Consider the following 19,102-nt stretch of genomic DNA (forward strand, 5'->3'; position numbering starts at 1 on the left):
TCTTAACAGTGTATAGTATATGTGAGTACTAATGTACACTACAGCATTGAAACAGAAATATAGATATGTCAGTTTTGCTACCTGCCTTTATGATTCAGAATATTTCATGATACCTGTAAGTGTTCCCATCTTTGTGAAATCTGTGGAACTTGAACCTTTCTCTCAGTCTTTATTCAGCTCCATCTACTTAGGTTTATCATCCATCTAAGGTCCTCTGGGAGTAGATCTTTTTTTTTCATTTGGCAACACATGCAAGGAAGATTCATAGACTTAGGTTTATTTCTATTTTCTATAAATGAAAAGGAGACATTTTTATACTTTCTTTTAGTTACAAGCGATATATTCCAGAAACATTGAATAAATCCATCAGACAGAGGAACCTTCTTACCAGGATGCGGATAAACAATGTTTTCAAGGATTTCCTAAAGGAATTTAACAACAAGACAATTTGTGACAGCAGTGTGTCCACTCATGACCTGAAGGTGAAATACCTGGCTACCTTGGAAACTTTGACAAAACATTATGGGGCTGAAATATTTGAGACTTCTATGTTATTGATTTCATCAGAAAATGAAATGAATTGGCTTCATTCGAATGACAGTGGAAATGTTCTCTATGAAGTGATGGTAACTGGAAATCTTGGAATCCAGTGGCGGCAGAAACCAAATGTAAGTGATCAAAGGGAACATCTTGTGTCACATAATGTGTGCTGTTTAGCCTACTGGAATTATCTGTTTACATGTCTGTCACCCTTCTAAGCTGAGTTTTTTAAGTTAGATACCATATATTAGTCATCATCCATGTAGCACAGATCTAAATAAAAATTGAGTTTTGTTGGGAAATATAGATAATAATATACGTAAAACACACTAACATAATAACAGCAGACATTTACTGAGTGCTTACCATGTGCCAACACTTTTCTAAGCATTTTATATATATATATATATATATATATATATATATATATTAGCTCATTTGTTTCTAAAATAAAAACAAGCTTTGAGGGGAGTAGTGCCATTATCCCCATTTACAGATGAACCCAGAGAGGCACAGAGAAGTTAATTTGCCTAAGCAATTAAGGTAAGACTTGAATGTAGGCCTCTGGCTCCAAAATATAGGATAATTGATTTTGCATTATGAAGTGGCTTTATTGAGGTGTTTGTTGGATGAGGCAATAGAACAGAGTGGGTCTAAGAGCATAAGTTTTAAACCTCAGGTGACCTGCTTCAAATTCTAACTCCATGACTTATGGCGTTATGGCCTTGAGAGGATAATTTCACCCATATCAGGTGCATATTATTTATCTGTCAAATGGATTGCTTGTGGCATCCTTTGGAGATACCCAGTTATGTGGATGCTCAAGTCTCTTATATAAAATGACATGGTATTCACATATAAAGTACACAATCCTCCTATGTACTTTAAGCATCTCTAGATTATTTATAATGTTTAATATTATATAAATGCTATGTAAATACTTGTGCTATTTTGGGGATTAGAAAAAAGTATATGCTCAGCATGGACAGAACCATTGCCTTACATTTTTGGTTTCTGATTGGCTGATTTTGTGGATGCAGATTGCATGGATATGAAACCCATGGATGTGGAGGGCCAAGAGTGCTTACTGTATCTGACTCATAGAGTTAGTAAGAGAACTAAATGACATTTAGCATGAACCTGGCATATAATAAATGTTGAATAAATTACTGTAGTGTTGTAGTCAGCTTTTTTTACTGCTGTAACTAAAGGACCCATCAGAACAATCGTAGAGGAGGAAAAGTTATTTGAGGGCTCAGTTTCAGAGGTCTTAGTCCGTAGAAGGCTGGCTCCATTCCTCAGGGCTCAAGTTAAGGGAGAACATCATGGCGGGAGGGAAGCAGCTCACATGATGATTACAAAGTAGAGAGAGACTCCACTTGCCAGATACAAATATATACCTTGAAGTCACACCCCCAGGGACTCACCTCCTCCAGCCACACCCTACCACTCAATTCCATCAGGGGGTTAATTCGCTGATTAGGTTAAGGCTATAACCCAATCATTTCTCTAAATCTCCTTGCATTGTCTCACACGTGAGCTTTTGGGGGACACCTTACATCCAAACCATAGCACGTAGCTTCTATAAGTATATTGTAAATAATAAATTAAATGTGAGAATTTATTTTCCCCTTTTTTATTCTCATGCTTAAATAATGCCTAACACTTAACAGGAACTTTCTAGGTAGCAGGGACTTTATTAATAAGCCAATTTGTTTATTACCTAATCTTGAAGAAACTCTTTAAGTGTACTATCTCTTTTTTTATGATTGGGGAAATGGTGACTCAAAGAGATGATCTAACTAGTTAAGTAACTGACAGGAATGGGAACTTAACTAGAACTCTAGTCTCCAGAGTGTGTTCTACACAACATATTTAGACTCGTGTAGATTATTCAAATCTTCTCTTGAAAATGTTCACTTCAGTACTGTAAACAGATGAGGACAATTAATAGTAGAAGGAGAAAGCTCTTGTCCAGTCATGTTGGGAAGAATGTGCTCTCTGCCCATGTTTGAAGTACATGTCTGACTGCAAGTGAGGCAGCCTGATTGTGCATATGTGCCCAAGGGGCAATTATGTCCCTTTCCAAGTTTACATGCACATTGTATATATCATGTGAAGAGTTTAGTCAGTGCTCTCATCAAGATCTCTTCCAAGATTCCCTGATGTGTCTCAGTTCTCTGGTCCTAAGCCCACAGCTCCCCCAGTTGCTCTGTACATCCAGACTACTGACTTTCTCCACCTTGGGCCTAGCCCCTGCATAACATTGCCAGAAGCAAAATGAGAAAGCCAACTTTAACTCTGTCACTTTTATGAATCTTATCAGGTTGTTCCTGTTGAAAAGGAAAAAAATAAACTGAAGCGGAAAAAACTGGAAAATAAACACAAGAAGGATGAGGAGAAAAACAAAATCCAGGAAGAATGGAACAATTTTTCTTATTTCCCTGAAATCACTCACATTGTAATCAAGGAGTCTTTAGTCAGCATCAATAAGCAGGACAACAAAAAAATGGTAAGTGCTCCAGAAGCTGTTCATCTGGATCTGGTGATGAGAGGGACATATTGCTAAGAACAGTTGTGCAGCATATGATCTTCACTTCCTGTCCCAAAGAGAAAATCTGATGATTATTTGATTTAAGTCAACAAGTCTCCATTGTGGGATATTTTCAGTACCAGTTTTAAGATAACACTGGTACATTCCAATACCATTTTTTAGTCTTGAAAATTGAATCTGCCTTAGGATTTATTTTTCACCCAAAAATTTTTCAGCAATATTTAATTCACAAAATTTAGCAGATATGAAGAAAATAAATGCATATCAGCATTTTCACCAAGGGCACTGTGTGGCCTCCTGGCCAAGTCAGTGGGTCATCTGGGATGAGATGGGTGGGAGCAACTCTTGGCACCTCAGCAGACCACAAGGCAAGTGGCAGGCCACAGTGGCAGGGTGTCAGGCACACCCAGCCACTTTTGGACAGAAGAAGGGGTGTTCAATCTCACTTCCTCTTTTTTTGGTATCACTTGAGGACATAATCTAGACAAGTAGGCCAGTTTGGCAGGGAAGTGGGAACTCTGCCAAAATAAATATGTTTTCATTGGGGGAAGTAACAGCTGCCCACATGTGGAGAGGACAGGCTGGCGAGACAGGGCACACTTACAAACAAAGAGTCAGCACCAGGGGAATACCATGATTTGCCTGCAGTTTGGCAAATACTATGTCAAAAAGAAAACACACAGTGCTAAGGAAGAACCTGGTGACATGTTTTAGGATACAGGTTTACTCATATCCAGTCACTTGTCTTCGGCATACCCTTTTGGAAAGCAGTTTGACAATATGTGTTAAAAGCCTAGAAAATATTTATATGTTCTTCCATTCAAGAATTTAGGAATCTCTTCCAGAAGCAATGTGAGCTACAGACAGCAGTTAATGAATAAGAATGTTTACTCCCGCAATATTTACAGTGCCAAAATTTCGAATACAACTACTAGAAGAATAATAAAATAGGTCTCAGTTCACTTTAGTAGTAGAATATTATACAACCAAATTTCTGAATTGTATATGATTTGGAAAAATGGCTTTATAAATTAAAGAAAAAAAGAATATAGAACATTATCTATAGACTGGTACTAATTTCGTTAAAAAAATTTAAGAGGCACATACACACACTCTTTTTTTCTCTCTTAGAAAAATAATCAAGCATTAGCAGCTGTTTACTTATGATGGGAATAGAAGTAGCTTTAATTATCTTATTCTGTCTTCCTTCTTTTTTTTAACAGAACAAGCAAAACCCCAGGCATTAATTTTATTAAAAAACATAAAAACAAAGTAAAGAGAGGAGTAGAAAAGGTCAGAGTAATGATGGTGGAAAGACAAAAAACAGAATAAGAGAGAAAATAATAGTAGGTACTATTTATTGAGCATATTATAGACATCAGATCCTGTGTTATATGCTATAACTGTGTTATTAACCCTTACAATATTAAGGTCCTAAGCCTACGTTATTTAGTCCTTGAAAGAACCTTAGATGGAAGGATATTGGCTCTGTTTCAAATGGGAAACCTGAGAGGCATAGAAACTTGCAGAGTCACAGAGTGAGAAAATGGCAGGCCTTGCCAGTGCTGCCTGGCCACAGCCTATGATTTTGGCCTGTGTTTCTTTGGTTTCTGAGGCATTATCATCCCCTAGGGACTCTCAGGGAGTAAGGGAGAGGTTGGCCTCTCCGCAGTGTGACTCTTCATTGTGGCCGAGTCCTTCAGTCACCTGGCAGAGGGAGAAGCTGCAGACAGGGTACATATTTTATGAGCCTTCCCTACCTGCCCAGGCTGACAGTCATATCTGGCTGCCTGTTGGTGCTCCCATTCTCTTAAGTCACAGCTCACCTGCCGGCTCTGCCAAGTTACAGGGCTGTTGAGGGACATGGGAGCTCCTTCACACACCTTGGCCCTTACCAGGTGCCAGGCACATCCTATTCAGAATACTTCTTAGATCTCGGCTCTTTCAATTTTCATATCAACTCTGTGAGTGGGTAGATTATTCTCCCCATTTTACAGAGGAGGAAGCAGATACAGTGAGGTTGAAGTAACCTGCCAAGGACATGTAGCAATTATGTTAAATCATTTGAGGTTGTCAATATTTGACCATTTTTAAATTTGTTCTAATTAGTTGTACATAACAGTAGAATGCATTTTTGACACATCATACATAAATTCTCATTCTTATGGTTGTACATGATATAGAATCACCCTGGTCATATAATCATATTTCCGCATAAAGTAATAATGTCTGATTCATTCTACTATCCTTCCTACTTCCATACCTGCTCCCCTCCCTTCACTCCTTTCTGCCTAATCCAAAGTACCTCTATTTTTCCCTGGCCCCACCCCCCCTTATTGTGAATTAGCATCTGCATATCAGAGAAAAACATTCAGTCTTTGGTTTTTTTGGGTTGACATATTTTGCTTAGCATGATACTCTCCAACTCCAACCATAATTTCATTCTTCTTTAAGGCTGAGTAATATTCCATTGTATACATATACCACATTTTCTTTATCCATTCATCTGTTGAAGGGCACATAGGTTGGTTCCATACTTTGGCTATTGTGAATGGAGTGCTATAAACATTGATGTGGCTGTGTCATTGTAGTATGCTGATTTTAGGTCCTTTGGGTATAAACCAAGCAGTGGAATAGTAGGTACGTTCCAAGTTTTCTGAGGAATCTCCACACTGCTTTACATAGCAGTTCCACCAATTTGCAGTCTCACCAGCAATGTATGAATGTACCTTTTCCCCCCACATCCTCACCAACATTTATTGTTGCTTATATTCTTGATTGCCATTCTGCCTGTAGTGAGATGGAATCTTAAGAGTAGTTTTGATTTGCCATTCTCTAATTGCTAGAGATGTTTAATATTTTTTCATATATTTGTTGATCAATTATATTTCTTCTTCTGCAAAGTGTCTTTTTAGTTCCTTAGCTCATTTATTGATCAGGTTATTTGTTTTTATAAAAATAGTACATATTCTTGAACCTATTCTTCCCTGCCTCCATCCCTCCATGCACAAGCACACTGTCCCCTTATCTGGTGGTTCCCATGAAGATAATAGATGGGAAAGTGTGTTAACCATCAAGTCCTGTGTAAATGCAGGGGGTACAGTAGCCATCAACAGAGTTGTCCTGAGGGGTCATGCATTCCATACTGTTTAAATGTCTTCTCACTGTGTGCCCTGCCATAGTCAGCCACTTAACAGTGGTAGCTGCATGATATAACTGGCACTGTCTTCTCTTTTACAGGAACTGAAGCTTTCTTCCCATGAGGAGGCCTTGTCCTTTGTGTCCCTGGTTGATGGCTACTTCCGACTCACAGCTGATGCCCATCATTACCTCTGCACCGATGTGGCTCCCCCATTGATAGTCCACAACATACAGAATGGCTGTCACGGTCCAATCTGGTTGGTTCTAGAATGCTTTCAGTTGCCTTTGGTGTGAAGAGAGAGCATATTTTAGTGGCAGCAAGTCTGGTCTCCTCAGTCCCAAGTGTTGTCTATTGTTTACACTGGAGCACTTGACCATGTTGGCTGATACTCATGGGTACCCTCTTTCTCATCCCTGCTGAGCTTTGGCCAGCCTTCCTGTCATCTACCTTGGTCCTTGCAGCAGCCCCTCAGCTCCCCTCCTATTGATTCTTTACTCTCAGTTTAACCCCTCACCTCTCTAGAACTCACTGAGCAGCTGCCCTTTTTTTAACAGCCCCCACCCCATGTCAGACCCTGTGGATGATCCACAAAAAATAGGATGCAGATCTCAGCATCAGACCGTGTAGTAAACACAATCCTGAGTCAGTTTGTTCTTAAGTGCCAGAGGAATGGCACAGGATGACTCGTCTTAAGACCAGAGGGGCTTTATGGAATGTCTTAAGTCCACCTGCATCTCAGAATTGGTAACCTATACTCATATACCTCTGATGATGGGGTGCTGAGTACTACCTAGGCAGCCAGTAGATTGTCACTCTCTCAGTGACAGATGTGCATTCCTTTCTGAGAGGGAGTTGCACTTGCACTCTCTAACTCCTCCCTACTCTCTGCACTCTGCCTGAGTCAACAGGGGTTCATTGTACTTTACATGCTGCTGCTCTCAGAAAAAGGGACATAGTTGCTGTGTTTCTGTAAATCCAGGAAACCATCTCTTCAGTTGTCTTCCACATGATATGCCCTCTACCTTCTTCCTGCCCCAGTTACCTTGTGACAGGTAGTTTGGTGGCAGTGTGGACTGGAGATGCTTACTGGCTCATTGGAGAAGACAGAGACAAAAAATTATAAAGCAAGGAGCCCTGTGCCATAAAAGTATTTTCCTCCAGTGTCCCATCCACAGTTGTGCTCCAAGGCCCTGGCACTTGCTTTTCTTTGCTGGGAGTGCCCTTCCTATAGGATCCACATGCCTCCTTCAGGTGCCAGTCACCACCTTGTCCAAGGTTTTCCAGGACCACCTTATATAAAGTAACAAAATCTCTTCCCCCTCTCCATCCCACTCTCCCTGGTAGCGTCAGTCTGGTTTGTTTCCATTAGTGGCATTTGTGATTGCATGTGTCCTGTGCTAATTTACGTGTCCATTTGTGTCTAGTCTGACTATCCTTCCTTTCCAGCACCTGAGCTCCCTGAAGGTTGGGGCACTGTCTGTATTGCTCCCTGCTTGCCTCAGCAGCACAGCAGGCCTGCACATCATAGGCACACAGCGAGTCCTTGTTGAGTGGGTAACTGCTTCCTGTTCTGTGGGAGGCTGACACCTACTGCCTAACGAGCTTTCTCAGAGTAGGCAGCACTCAAGTTGCATCAAACATCCAAGAATCAGTGATGGTTACCAGGTCTTACAGAGGGGATGGGGGTCTTGGAGGTGGGATCAGCAGGTGCAAAGGAGTATGAAGGAGTCAAAGATCATGGTGCAGTTGCAGAGTTCTTTCTGCCTTTCTAAAGCACGTTGACCACCATAGCCCTCTTTCACCAACACTTGGTGAGCAACACTAAGTAGGTGTTAATAACCAACCTCTACATGGGACTTATTTAGTCAGTGTTCAGTGCCCTCTGTGTGCCAGGACTTGGTTCCAGGAATGCAAATGCATGTAAGACAGGCATATTCCTTTCTAACATTGTCCTCATGGATTTATTCATTCAGTGTGTTATTTATTGAGCATATACTATGAGCAGACCGTTTTAGTTACTGGGGATATAGCAATAAACAAAACAGCCCCAAATGCCCACTTCTAGGAGGCTCATGTTCCAGTTAGGCTGTGGAAGGAAGGCTGAGGACAGGATCCCTCTGCTGCATTATTGGCAGCTCTTTATCACAGCTTTAGGGGTCACTCTTCTGGTGAGAACCAGAGACAGCATCTCTGGGGTGCCTGGGGACAAGCAGACTTGGGGACGAGCAGTTCCCAGTGGCTTAGGAGGCTGCAGGCTGAGTCCTCTTCTTAGTGCTGTAGACTCAAGTCTGTCTCCTGGCTCTTAAGTATCTCCACTTGCATCATGTCAGAGAGGACCTTAGGATCCTAGGCAGCTCCTAAAGACAGAGGCTCAGGGAAGTGGAGGTCCCAGGGGTTTAAAGTGCTAAGGTATGAGCTCTTTCTCCCTTTACCTACTTCCTTCTCCAGCACAGAATATGCCATCAATAAGCTGCGGCAAGAAGGGAACGAGGAGGGGATGTACGTGCTGAGGTGGAGCTGCACCGACTTTGACAACATCCTCATGACTGTCACCTGCTTTGAAAAGTCTGAGGTCAGTCAGGACACTGGTATGGGCCAAGTCATATGTTCACACGGTTTTCAGGGCAACCCAGTGCAGGATCTGTTGCAGAGAGGACTACTCTTGACCAGCTTGGGAAAGCCTGTGTGTCTGAGAAAATCCCTGGAAGGTCTTTCAGGGGGCATCCCAATCTCAAAAGGAGACTGTTCCTGAGCAAACAGACTCCATATTGTTTGTTCCTCATGGCCCTTCTTTCCTTCTTCCCTTCCTTCCTCCCATGACAGGGATGCACTGTGGCTCTAGAAGGTAGAACATGACCAGAAACCAGTTCACACTGAACACCTGTGATCTTTAGTATATCTAGAGTGGTTTGTTCTAGGATCAGTACCAGGATCATTCCAGACCCAGAACTCTGTCTGTCTACAGCATTCTGTGACATGGACAAGTGCCCAAGCATGGCCTAACAGTTTCCCCAAATGATAGTTTCATACATTGTATCAGGAAAGTTGGTGTCCCATGTTTTGACAATGAGTAAATGTCTATTAGACATTCTTAAGTGGCTAGAATCTGAGAACGATATGAGGGGAATCATAAAGGCTAAAATTTTAGCCAGAATTACTGATTTTACTTTACTGGAACTCAAATGCTTTTGTTGTTCATGTGGTTTTTCTTTTGTTTTGTTTTTGTTTTGTTTTGTTTTTTCAAATGCAAAGGGGAATATTTTAGAAAACAATTAATTTTCTAGAGTTTTTCCATATACATTTCACTAGTCTTGGCTGAGCTCAACTTGGACTGGGAGAACTGGAGGAGAGAGGAGCCTTTGAGTTGGAAGTCAGCCATGATATACAGTAGATCTCAGACATGGGAAGGAAAAGTAAAAGAGAGCCCCTGAGAACTGGACTCTTATCAGGAGTGGAAAGAGGAAATGGCAGAAGGAACCCAGCGCTACCAGGTGTCCTGGGCAAAGTCCCAAGGGCCACTGCCTGCCTGGGGGTGTTCCCATACAGCTCGGCCTCAGGGCTAATACCAGCTTTATGGCTCAGAACTTGTTCAGCTTGTTGCTTTCACAGGATGCCTGTCCTCCTTATTCAGCAGTCTTTGAAGGAAGTTTAATATTTATAAGATGAATGTGCGCATGAGACAGCCCAGCCTCCTCCTGAGGAGGAATCAACCTGTGCTGTACCAGGGAGATCAGTCAGTGATTGTGTGACACGGCCTACTGGGGAAAAGAACAGAAACAGATATGACTAATCTTTCTGCTTATCCTAGCTCACTAGGCACTGTGCTAAGCATTCTACCTACATGTTCTTAGATAAGATTTACAATGACCATATGAGATAGGCAAGGTTTTCCCATTATACAGATGAAGTAACTGAGGTATTGAGATTTTAAATAAACATCATGTCCTTCTTTACGCCGTAAGTAGGTCTTCCTGGCCCTCATTCATAACCACTAAAATAGTTTTTTTGTATAGAAAGAGCCTATGAAGGGCAACTTATGCTTATACTTCCCTTTTTGTGGTACCATAGAACCTCAAACCTGGACAGACAGCTAAATACCAGCTCTCAATGTAGTTCTCAGATAGATTCACAGCCTGGAGAAACTTAGTTTGTGCAAGTTCCTGGATGAGTTTTTCTATTGTAATTCTTACTTCATGCATAGTATTTGTAAAGTAAGTACTAAGCTTTAAAATGCACTATATCATTAAACCATAGCAACAATCCTGTGAGGTTGGTGTTTTTGTGAACTTCAACTTACAGGTAGGTAAAAAGACCAAGTGATGCTTCTGTAGAAATAATTGTTCTCTGTGCCCATAGCGTAAACTCTCTTTTATCAGTGCCTTCTTCTAGATCCCCATTTTATTATTTACTTATTTGTTGGTTGGTTTATTAGTTATAAATTTTTAATTTTCAAATAATTTTAGATGTACATAAATGTTACAGAGATGGTGCAGAGTTTCTCTGATCTTCCTCGGCGTCCCCTAATATCAGTCTTACATTTCCATGGTACATTTTTCTGGCACCATTCTAAATAGTAGTTTCTGGTCATTTTTCTGAATGGCAGGTGCTGGGTACCCATAAGCAGTTCAAGAATTTTCAGATCGAGGTACAGAAGGGCCGCTACAGCCTGCATGGCTCGGACCGCAACTTCCCCAGCCTGGAAGGCCTCATGAGCCACCTCAAGAAGCAGATCCTGCGCACCGACAACATCAGCTTTGTGCTGAAGCGCTGCTGCCAACCCAAGCCTCGAGGTTCGTCTGTGCCAAGGCCAGGTTGCATCCCCTCAGTGATGTCTTTTGCCCCTTGTTGATGGACCAAAAGATGTTGACTGGGTTAAAAAGAATGGTCCCTCCCCACAGGTTCTAGGTGTCTTTCTTTGAGTTTTCTTACAAGTCTAACCCCCAACTCAAATCTTACCTCTTGAGCGTTAGCATATTCTGTAGAAAAGATGTACTTCGTTTTAGTCAACTTTTTCACCTCTGTGACCAAAAACCCTGTCAAGAACTATTTTGGAGGAGGAAAGTTTATTTGGGGGCTCAGTCCATAGATGGCAGACTCCATTCCTCAGGGCCTGAGGTGAGGAAGAACGTTATAGCAGAAGTGTGTGGCAGAGGAATGCAGCTGGGAACATGGTACCAGGAAGCAGAGAGAGAGAGAGACTCCTCTCTCCACAAAGTATAAACCCAAAAGGCACGCCCCAAATGCCCTCCCTTCTCCAGCCACACCCTACCTGCCTACAGTTACCACCCATTTAATCCCTATCAGTGGATTAATACATTGGTTAAGACTCTCAAAACCTAATTATTTCACCTCTTAACTTTCTCGCATTGTTTTACACATGGGGCCTTGGGGAGACACCTAAAATCTAACCATAACACACTTTTTCTCAACATCTTAGCTGGGCTGCACAAAGAAGCAGGTTTAGGATTAGTAAGCAGACACTTATTTCTTTGCTCTCTAAAAAGATGAAGTATTTTGAGAAAACCCTGTGTCATTGGTTTATTTATCTGAGAAATGTTCCTGGGACTCTTTTTTGTGGGTCAAGACTGGCGATAAATGTAAAGAATCAGAAACCTAAGACCCAGCCCCTGCTCTCTAAGGATTTTCAGGCTAATGTGGAAAATGTTACATGTGAGTTATGTCATTGTAATATGTGGTGGGCATTTAAATCAGCCCACATATATCATGCCCTTGGGGGCAGAAAGGGATGCACAACATCCCTGAGTTGTAGCATTGAGAGTGTACAGAAGAGGCGTATCTTGAACTGTGTGTTAGATGGTAAGCAGGAGGTGCCAGTTAGGTGAGAGTATGTCCCTCCCTAACAGAACCAGGAGCGTGTTCAGGGTACAGTGAAGGCCAGAGTGGGGGATGCTGATGTGAAGGTAGAGATGTAAAGAAGAGTGGTTAGGTATTGGATCATAGAAGGCCTTGGTGGCCATACCAAGAAGCTGAAACTTTATTCAGTGGGCAGCAGTAAGGGGTCATAGAAGGATCAGGGTACAATCAGTACACAGGGTGAAGGAACCAGCTGCTCCTTTTAAAGCCTCATGAACAGTGTCATGATGTTCTGCAGAATTCATTGTCTCTCAGAATGTGAGGTCTAGAAGGATACTTTAGGGGTCAAGAGCTTCATTTTATTGATAAGAAAACTGAGACCCAGATAAGTGAAGTGAGTCTTGTTGAAGGTCAAGAGAAGGGGTTGAGTGCCAGGTTTAACCTGATGCCAGATCCCGAAAGTATTAGGTGTTTGTTTTTCTCCCACCCTAAGGTACTGCCTTGCATGGGTCAGATATTCTTCCCTTAGAAGAGGTTAGGCTTCAAAGAAGGGGCTACACCATGTTCCTGAGGCCCCAGTACCACATCAGCAGAAGATGCTGGAGGAGGAATCTTTGTTCAAGACTATCTTGTTCTTTTAAGGGAGTTGTCTGTGAGTATTCATGTAATGGGTAGGCAGAGCAAACAGTGCCAGGACACAAAGGGGTCTGGGTTCTGAATGTTTGAATCATGTTTTGGTCTCGGCCAGGGGCTCATCACTGAACTTGGTAGAAGAGGAAGGACTTGTGTTTTTGTTGATCAAATAGGGTTTCCTGCCAGCCTCAGGGATAATGCAGCCTGTTTTTATGCTTGAAGATGTTCTGCAAAAGCAAAAACATCTGTCAGTTGGCCATGAGACCTCAGAGCACGTTCAAACCTTAAAGCACAATAAATCCTTTCCTCACATAGTCTTTTCTTTCAGATAGTAAAAAGGTTTTCCTCTTCTAGGAATTTGTAGTCTCTAGGTGAGGATGTGTGTTTTAGTCAGGTATTTCACTTCTGTGACTAAAGGATCTGACCAGAACAATTGTAGAGGAGGAAAAGTTTATTTGAGGGCTCATGGTTTCAGAGGTCTTAGTTCATAGAAGGCTGGCTCCATTCCTCAGGATTTAAGGTGGGACTGAACATCATGGCGTGAGAGTATGGCGGAGGGAAGCTGCTCACATCATGATCATCAGAAAGCAGAAAGAGAGTCTACTTGCCAGATAAAATTATGTATGCAAAGCCAAGCCCCAGTTCCCACCTCCTCCAGCCATACCCTCCTCCAGCCATACTTCAGTTACCGCTCAGTTAATCCCTATTGGGATCAATCACTGATTGGGTTAAGACTGTTAGAACCCAATCATTTCTCCTCTGAACTTCTCACATTGTCTCTGGCTTTTGGGAGATCCTTCACATCTGAACCATAACAATGAGGAAGTGGAGAACAGCATCCACAGGAATAGAGAACGCTGAATGGAGTCTAGGATGTGATTTCTTTTTAAAAAAATTGTTCTTTTTAGATATACGTGACAGTAGAGTGTATTTTGGCATACTATACATACATGAAGTGTAACATATTCTAATTAGGATCCTATTCTTGTGGTGGTACATGATGTGGAGTTACCCTGGTCATGTAGTCATACAAGGATAGGAAAGTTTTATCCGATTAATGCTACTGTATTTCCTACCCCCCTTCCCTTCATTCCCATTTGTCTAATCCAGTAGATTTCTGTTCTTCACTTCCCCACCTTCCCTTGTTGTGGGTTAACATCCACATATCAGAGAGAACATTCGGACTTGGGTTTTTGGGGATTGATTTATTTCATTTAGCATAATAGTCTTTAGTTCCATCCATTTACTGGCAAATGCCATAATTTCATTCTTCTTTAAGGTTGAGTAATATCCCACTGTGTATATACACCACATTTTCTTTATCCATTAATCTGTTGAAGGGCACCTAGGTTGGTTCCTTACTTTGACTATTGTGAGTGAAGCTACTATAAATATTGATGTGGCTATGTCATTGTAGTATGCTGATTTTAAGTCCTTTGGTTATAAACCAAGAAGCTGGATAACTGGATCAAATGGTGGTTCCATTCCAAGTTTTCTAAGGAATCTCCAAACTGCTTTACATAGTGGTTGCACCAATTTGCAGTCCCACCAACAATGTATGTTTTCCCCCACATCTCCGCCAACATTTTTGTTGCTTGTATTCTTGATAATTGCCATTCTAACTGAAGTGAGATGAAATCTTACAGTAGTTTTGATTTGCATTTCTCTTAATTGCTAGAGATGTTGAACATTTTTTCATATATTTGTTGATTGATTATATTTCTTCATCTGTGAAGTGTCCATTCAATTCCTTAGCCCATTCGTGGCTTGGGTTATTTGTTTATTTGGTCTTAAGTTTTTTGAGTTTTTTTTTAATATATCCTGGAGATTAATGCTCCATCTGAGGTACAGGTTGCAAAGATTTTCTCCCATTCTGTAGGCTCTCTGTTCACATTCTTGATTGTTTCCTTTGCTGTGAAAAAACTTTTTAGCTTGATACCATCCCATTTCTTGATTCTTGATTTTACTTCTTGCACTTTAGGGTCTTATTGAGGAAGTCAGATTCTAAACCAATATGATGGAGAGTTGGACCTACTTTTTCTTCTAGCAAGCACAGGGTCCCTGGTCCTTGATCCACTTTGAGTTGAGTTTTGTGCAGGGTGAGAGATAAGGGTTCAAATTCATTTTACTACATGTGGATTTCCAGTTTTTCCCAGCACCATTTGTTGAAGAGGCTGTCTTTTCTCCAATGTATATTTATGGCACCTTTGTCTAGTATAAGATAACTGTATTTATGTGGGTATATCTCTGCGTCTTCTGTTCCATTGGTCTTCAGATGTCTGTTTTTATGCCAATATTATGCTGTTTTATTACTGTAGCTCTGTAGTATAATTTAAGGTCTGGTATTATGATGCCTTCTTTATCACTTTGCTCACTAAGGATTGCTTTGGCTATTCCTCTTCTCTTATTTTTCCAAATGAATTTCATGTCTGTTTTTCTATTTCTATGAAGAATGTCATTAGAATTTTAATAGAAATTGCATTAATTTGTATAGCGCTTTTGGTAGTACAGTCATTTTGACAATATTAGTTCTGCCTATCCAAGAACATTGGAGATCTTACCATTTTCTGAGGGCTTATTCAACTGTTTTCTTTAGAGTTCTGTAGTTTTCATTGTAAATGTCTTTCACATCTTTTGTTAGATTGATTCCCAAGGTGGTTTTGTTGGTGGTGGTGGTGTTTTTTTTTGTTGTTGTTGTTTTGTTTTGTTTTTGGGGTTTTTTTTGAGGCTATATTGTGAATGGGACAGTTTTTCTGATTTCTCTTTTAGCAGTTTGTCATTGTATAGGAATGCAATTGATTTATGGGTGTTGATTTTATACCCTCCTACTTTGCTGAATTTGTTTATGATTTCTAGAAGCTTTCTCACGGAGTTTTTTGAGTCTTCTAAATATAGAATTATGTCATAGGCAAATAGGGATCATTTGAGCTCTTCTTTTCCTATTCATATCCCTTTAATTAATTTCTTTCTTTTATCTAAATTGCTCTTGCTAGGGTTTCGGGGACTGAATAGGAGTGGCGAAAGAGGGCATAGGATGTGATTTCTTTGCACAGTTCTAGTGAGGAGTCCTCTGATATAGATACCACCCCTAGGAGTCCCAGATAGGAGCCAGTAGCTGTGGAGGGAGAAGCTCAGGAACAGAGTTACACATGTGACTTCTGTTGGGGCTCCTGAAGCTCAGCCCAAGGGTATTTTGTGTCTGCCTTCCACACTCACTTATGAACTCTCAAGACAGGGTCTGGGTCTCACTCACCACTCTGTGACTCATGGGAAGCACAGAGCCCAGCAAAGAGATAGTGACAGTAATGTCCATCAAGTGATAATTGTGGCAGTGACTGCCATATAATATTGATGGGCGCCTGTCTACTTTGTCCAGGCAGTTGGCATGCATATTTCATTTCTTCCACCCACATACTAGTTCTTTATAGCTGTTGTAAAGGTGAGGAAATTGAGTCCCAGGGATGTTCGGTTTTCTTGCTCCAGGTTTCATGGCTAACAGTATCAGAAGTAGTTATAATAGTGACCATAAATCACAGTAGTAGTGGCTACCTTGTTAATAAAGCTTATAGTTTACCAGATGCTGTGTGACAGGCTTTCCTGTTTTAAGCCTTTTAATCCACAAAACAACCCAGATATGTTGTTATCCCCATGATACTTGGCCAATATCCACTGTGGTAAGAGGAGAAGTGGGGATTTGAACTCACCTTGTATGACTCCAGGTCAGTTCATTCCAACTTCCCATCCCTGCCCACCACATTATGTTGTCTTTGCAAAGATGCAGTTCAGTCTGCCTGACTTCCGGGCAGAGACCAGTTCTCCTCATATTGAAGGCAAGGGCAGAGGAGGGCCTGGTGGTGGGGAGACTAAGGAGGAGGCCACTATGTGAGGCTTAAAGTTCTCTTTCTTCCCTCTGCCACCTGCAAATTAGAGAAGTGGTAAAATCTCGAAAATGCAACAGGAGAGTGTCGTTTGAGGTTGTTCAGCTCCTTTGCTCTTGTAACAGACTGCCAACAGCCAGACACCCTGATCTGAGTTTCTCACTTGAAAATGCAACTTAGAGGGGCCGGGACTGTAGCTCAGTTGCAGAGCACTTGCCTAGCATGTGTGAGGCACTGGGTTTGATCCTTGGCACTACATTAAAACAAAACAAAACAAAACCAAAAAAACAAACAAACAAACAAAATTAAGGCATGCTGTCCCTCTACAACTGTAAAAAAGTAATTATATGTCACCTAGAAATTCATCATGGGATAAATAAAGGCAAAATGAAAAAGCAGAATGCTACTCAGAATTGATATGATGGCTAAGCAAAGCCACTACCTCTGTCCTTTGTCCAGCCCAATACCCATTTCCATGTGTGAGGATGACTATGGTAAAAGTATGTAAAGACCCACCACCATCCTCATACCCTCATCTGTGGAGACAGGCATGGTACTTGACTTCTCTTCCCTTCAGCTCTGATGTTAAGGACTTCACCATCTGTTTTAGTCAGCCTTCTCACTGCTGTGACTAGAAGACCTGACCAGAACATTTATAGAGGAGGAAAAGTTTATTTGAGGGCTCATGGTTTCAGAGATACCAGTCCATAGAAGTCCGACTCTGTTCCCCAGGGCTCGAGGTGAGGCAGAACATCATGGCAGAAGAGTGTGGTGGATGGAAGTGTTTTGCATGATGATCAGGAAGCAGAGAGAGACTCCACTCACCAGATACAAAATATATACCCCAAAGCTATGCCCTTATGCCCACCTCCTCCAGCTACACCCTACCTGCTTTCAGTTACTCAGTTAATCCCTATCGGGGGATTAATCCACTGATTGAGTTAAGATTTTCACAATCCAATCATTTCTCCTCTGAACCTTCTTGTATTGTCTCACATGTGAGCTTTGGGGAGACATCTCACATCCAAACCATAACACCATCTGTTGCACAAGGGCCATCCTGGTGGTGACTGGTCATAATGACAGTGGCTAGTGGTGATAGAATTTTTGCTGCATGCCAAGCATTGGAGAAAGCCCTTCTTGTGCATTATCTCATCTGTCCCCTATAATGACCCAATGAGAACACAACTGTTACCTCCATTTTCTAGTGAGAAAACAGGTTAAATGGAGGTTAAATGGCTTTCCTGCTCACACCATTGACCCCAGTGCCGTGGTCCCTGCAGCATCCATACAAATAACCAACCCATTAACAGCTCCTTTCCTACCTTCCTGACTTCCCACATGGTTCTGCTGCCTAGCCTCTACCCTGTGGACACCAATCTGGTGGCCCTTTTTGTTGCCTTCCCTCCCTTATGGCAGTGCTGGGTTGCATGTTTAATGGAATTTTACCCAGGGGGCAGGGCAGAATCAGAAAAATAGTATGAAAAACACCGTGGCCAAGATGTGACAGGGAGCCTTTGCCTGCAGCCAATTCTGGAACTCATATTTGTTCCCCAACTGTGGTGAACCATGTTTTGGGAAGGTAAGAGACTAGAGAGGTCTCTGACTTCAGTGTGACTCCTGTGTCTGAGGCTTGTGAACTACATTATGACAGGTCATTTGGTCTCTTCAAGTCTCCTTTTCTCGATTTATAAGAAGTAATAGGAGTTGACTTCTTAGGATTGTCATGAGAATAGAGGAGTTAGTATGTGCAATGCTCCAAGAACAATGACCAGCACAGAGAAAGCAGTCAGAAAATGTGAGGTTAAAATAAAAAAAGTTGGGGGACACTACTCGGAAGGTGGTGAGAGTTGGAGTCATGGGGCCCACTTGGGGACCCAGTGCTCAGCAGCTGTCGCTTGCCAGTTTATCGGTGCAGCTTCTGTGGCCCTGCCTCATGATTGCTACAGATGTTTGACTGAGAATCTCCTTTAAGAATCCAAGAATCTAAGCTTGAATGGCCATATTTTTCTCCCCAAACTCTTTCCTGTCTTCTACTGTAGGAAAGCAGAAGAGGGAAAAGTACTTGCGAGTTACCACTTCCCTAATGACCCTGCTTTGGCTAAAAGAAACACATGCATTCAGTGACCATGTATACATCATAGGGGCTCCCTGGGGACAGTACTGTATCTGGAAGGTCTTCACTTCCTCCAGTGCTTCTTCTTGGCTTCTTGGTAGGAAACACAATTTCTGTGGATTTAAACTCCCAGTTAGCCACCAGTGCCCTGGCTTGGTGCACTGTCATGTTGGGCTGCTGTTTTAATCAGTAGAATTTGAAGGATGGTTCACCCCTAACTTACACGTTTGGGGAGCACTGGGAAGCAACTCCTTGGTGCCAGCACTGCTGGGCCCACCGAGGTTCAGACAGCACCTTCTTCTAGGTTGCCTTTCCTCTCCTTACATGAAACCACAGCAAACCCCTTCCCAGGATTCCAGCACTCCTGAGGCCCAAGCTCTCTTCCATCAGGTCACCCCCAGTTGTTCATTCAGACACTGGGCAAA

The 19,102-nt window shown here is 41.9% G+C and overlaps 1 protein-coding gene across 2 annotated transcripts in view; it reads left to right on the forward strand.

Moving 5' to 3' along the window:
- Jak1 (Janus kinase 1) overlaps window positions 1–19,102 on the forward strand; it is a 132,488-nt gene that overhangs the window by 96,844 nt on the left and 16,542 nt on the right. For both annotated transcript variants that reach the window (XM_047540320.1, XM_047540331.1), the window contains 5 exons: window positions 329–668; window positions 2,867–3,052; window positions 6,335–6,492; window positions 8,685–8,808; window positions 10,840–11,026. In XM_047540320.1, coding sequence (XP_047396276.1) covers window positions 329–668; window positions 2,867–3,052; window positions 6,335–6,492; window positions 8,685–8,808; window positions 10,840–11,026 — 995 coding nt within the window. The remainder of the gene's footprint in view (window positions 1–328; window positions 669–2,866; window positions 3,053–6,334; window positions 6,493–8,684; window positions 8,809–10,839; window positions 11,027–19,102) is intronic.

The sequence above is a fragment of the Sciurus carolinensis genome, chromosome 1 (genome assembly GCF_902686445.1).
Source record: "Sciurus carolinensis chromosome 1, mSciCar1.2, whole genome shotgun sequence".
In the NCBI taxonomy this organism is placed as follows: domain Eukaryota; kingdom Metazoa; phylum Chordata; class Mammalia; order Rodentia; family Sciuridae; genus Sciurus; species Sciurus carolinensis.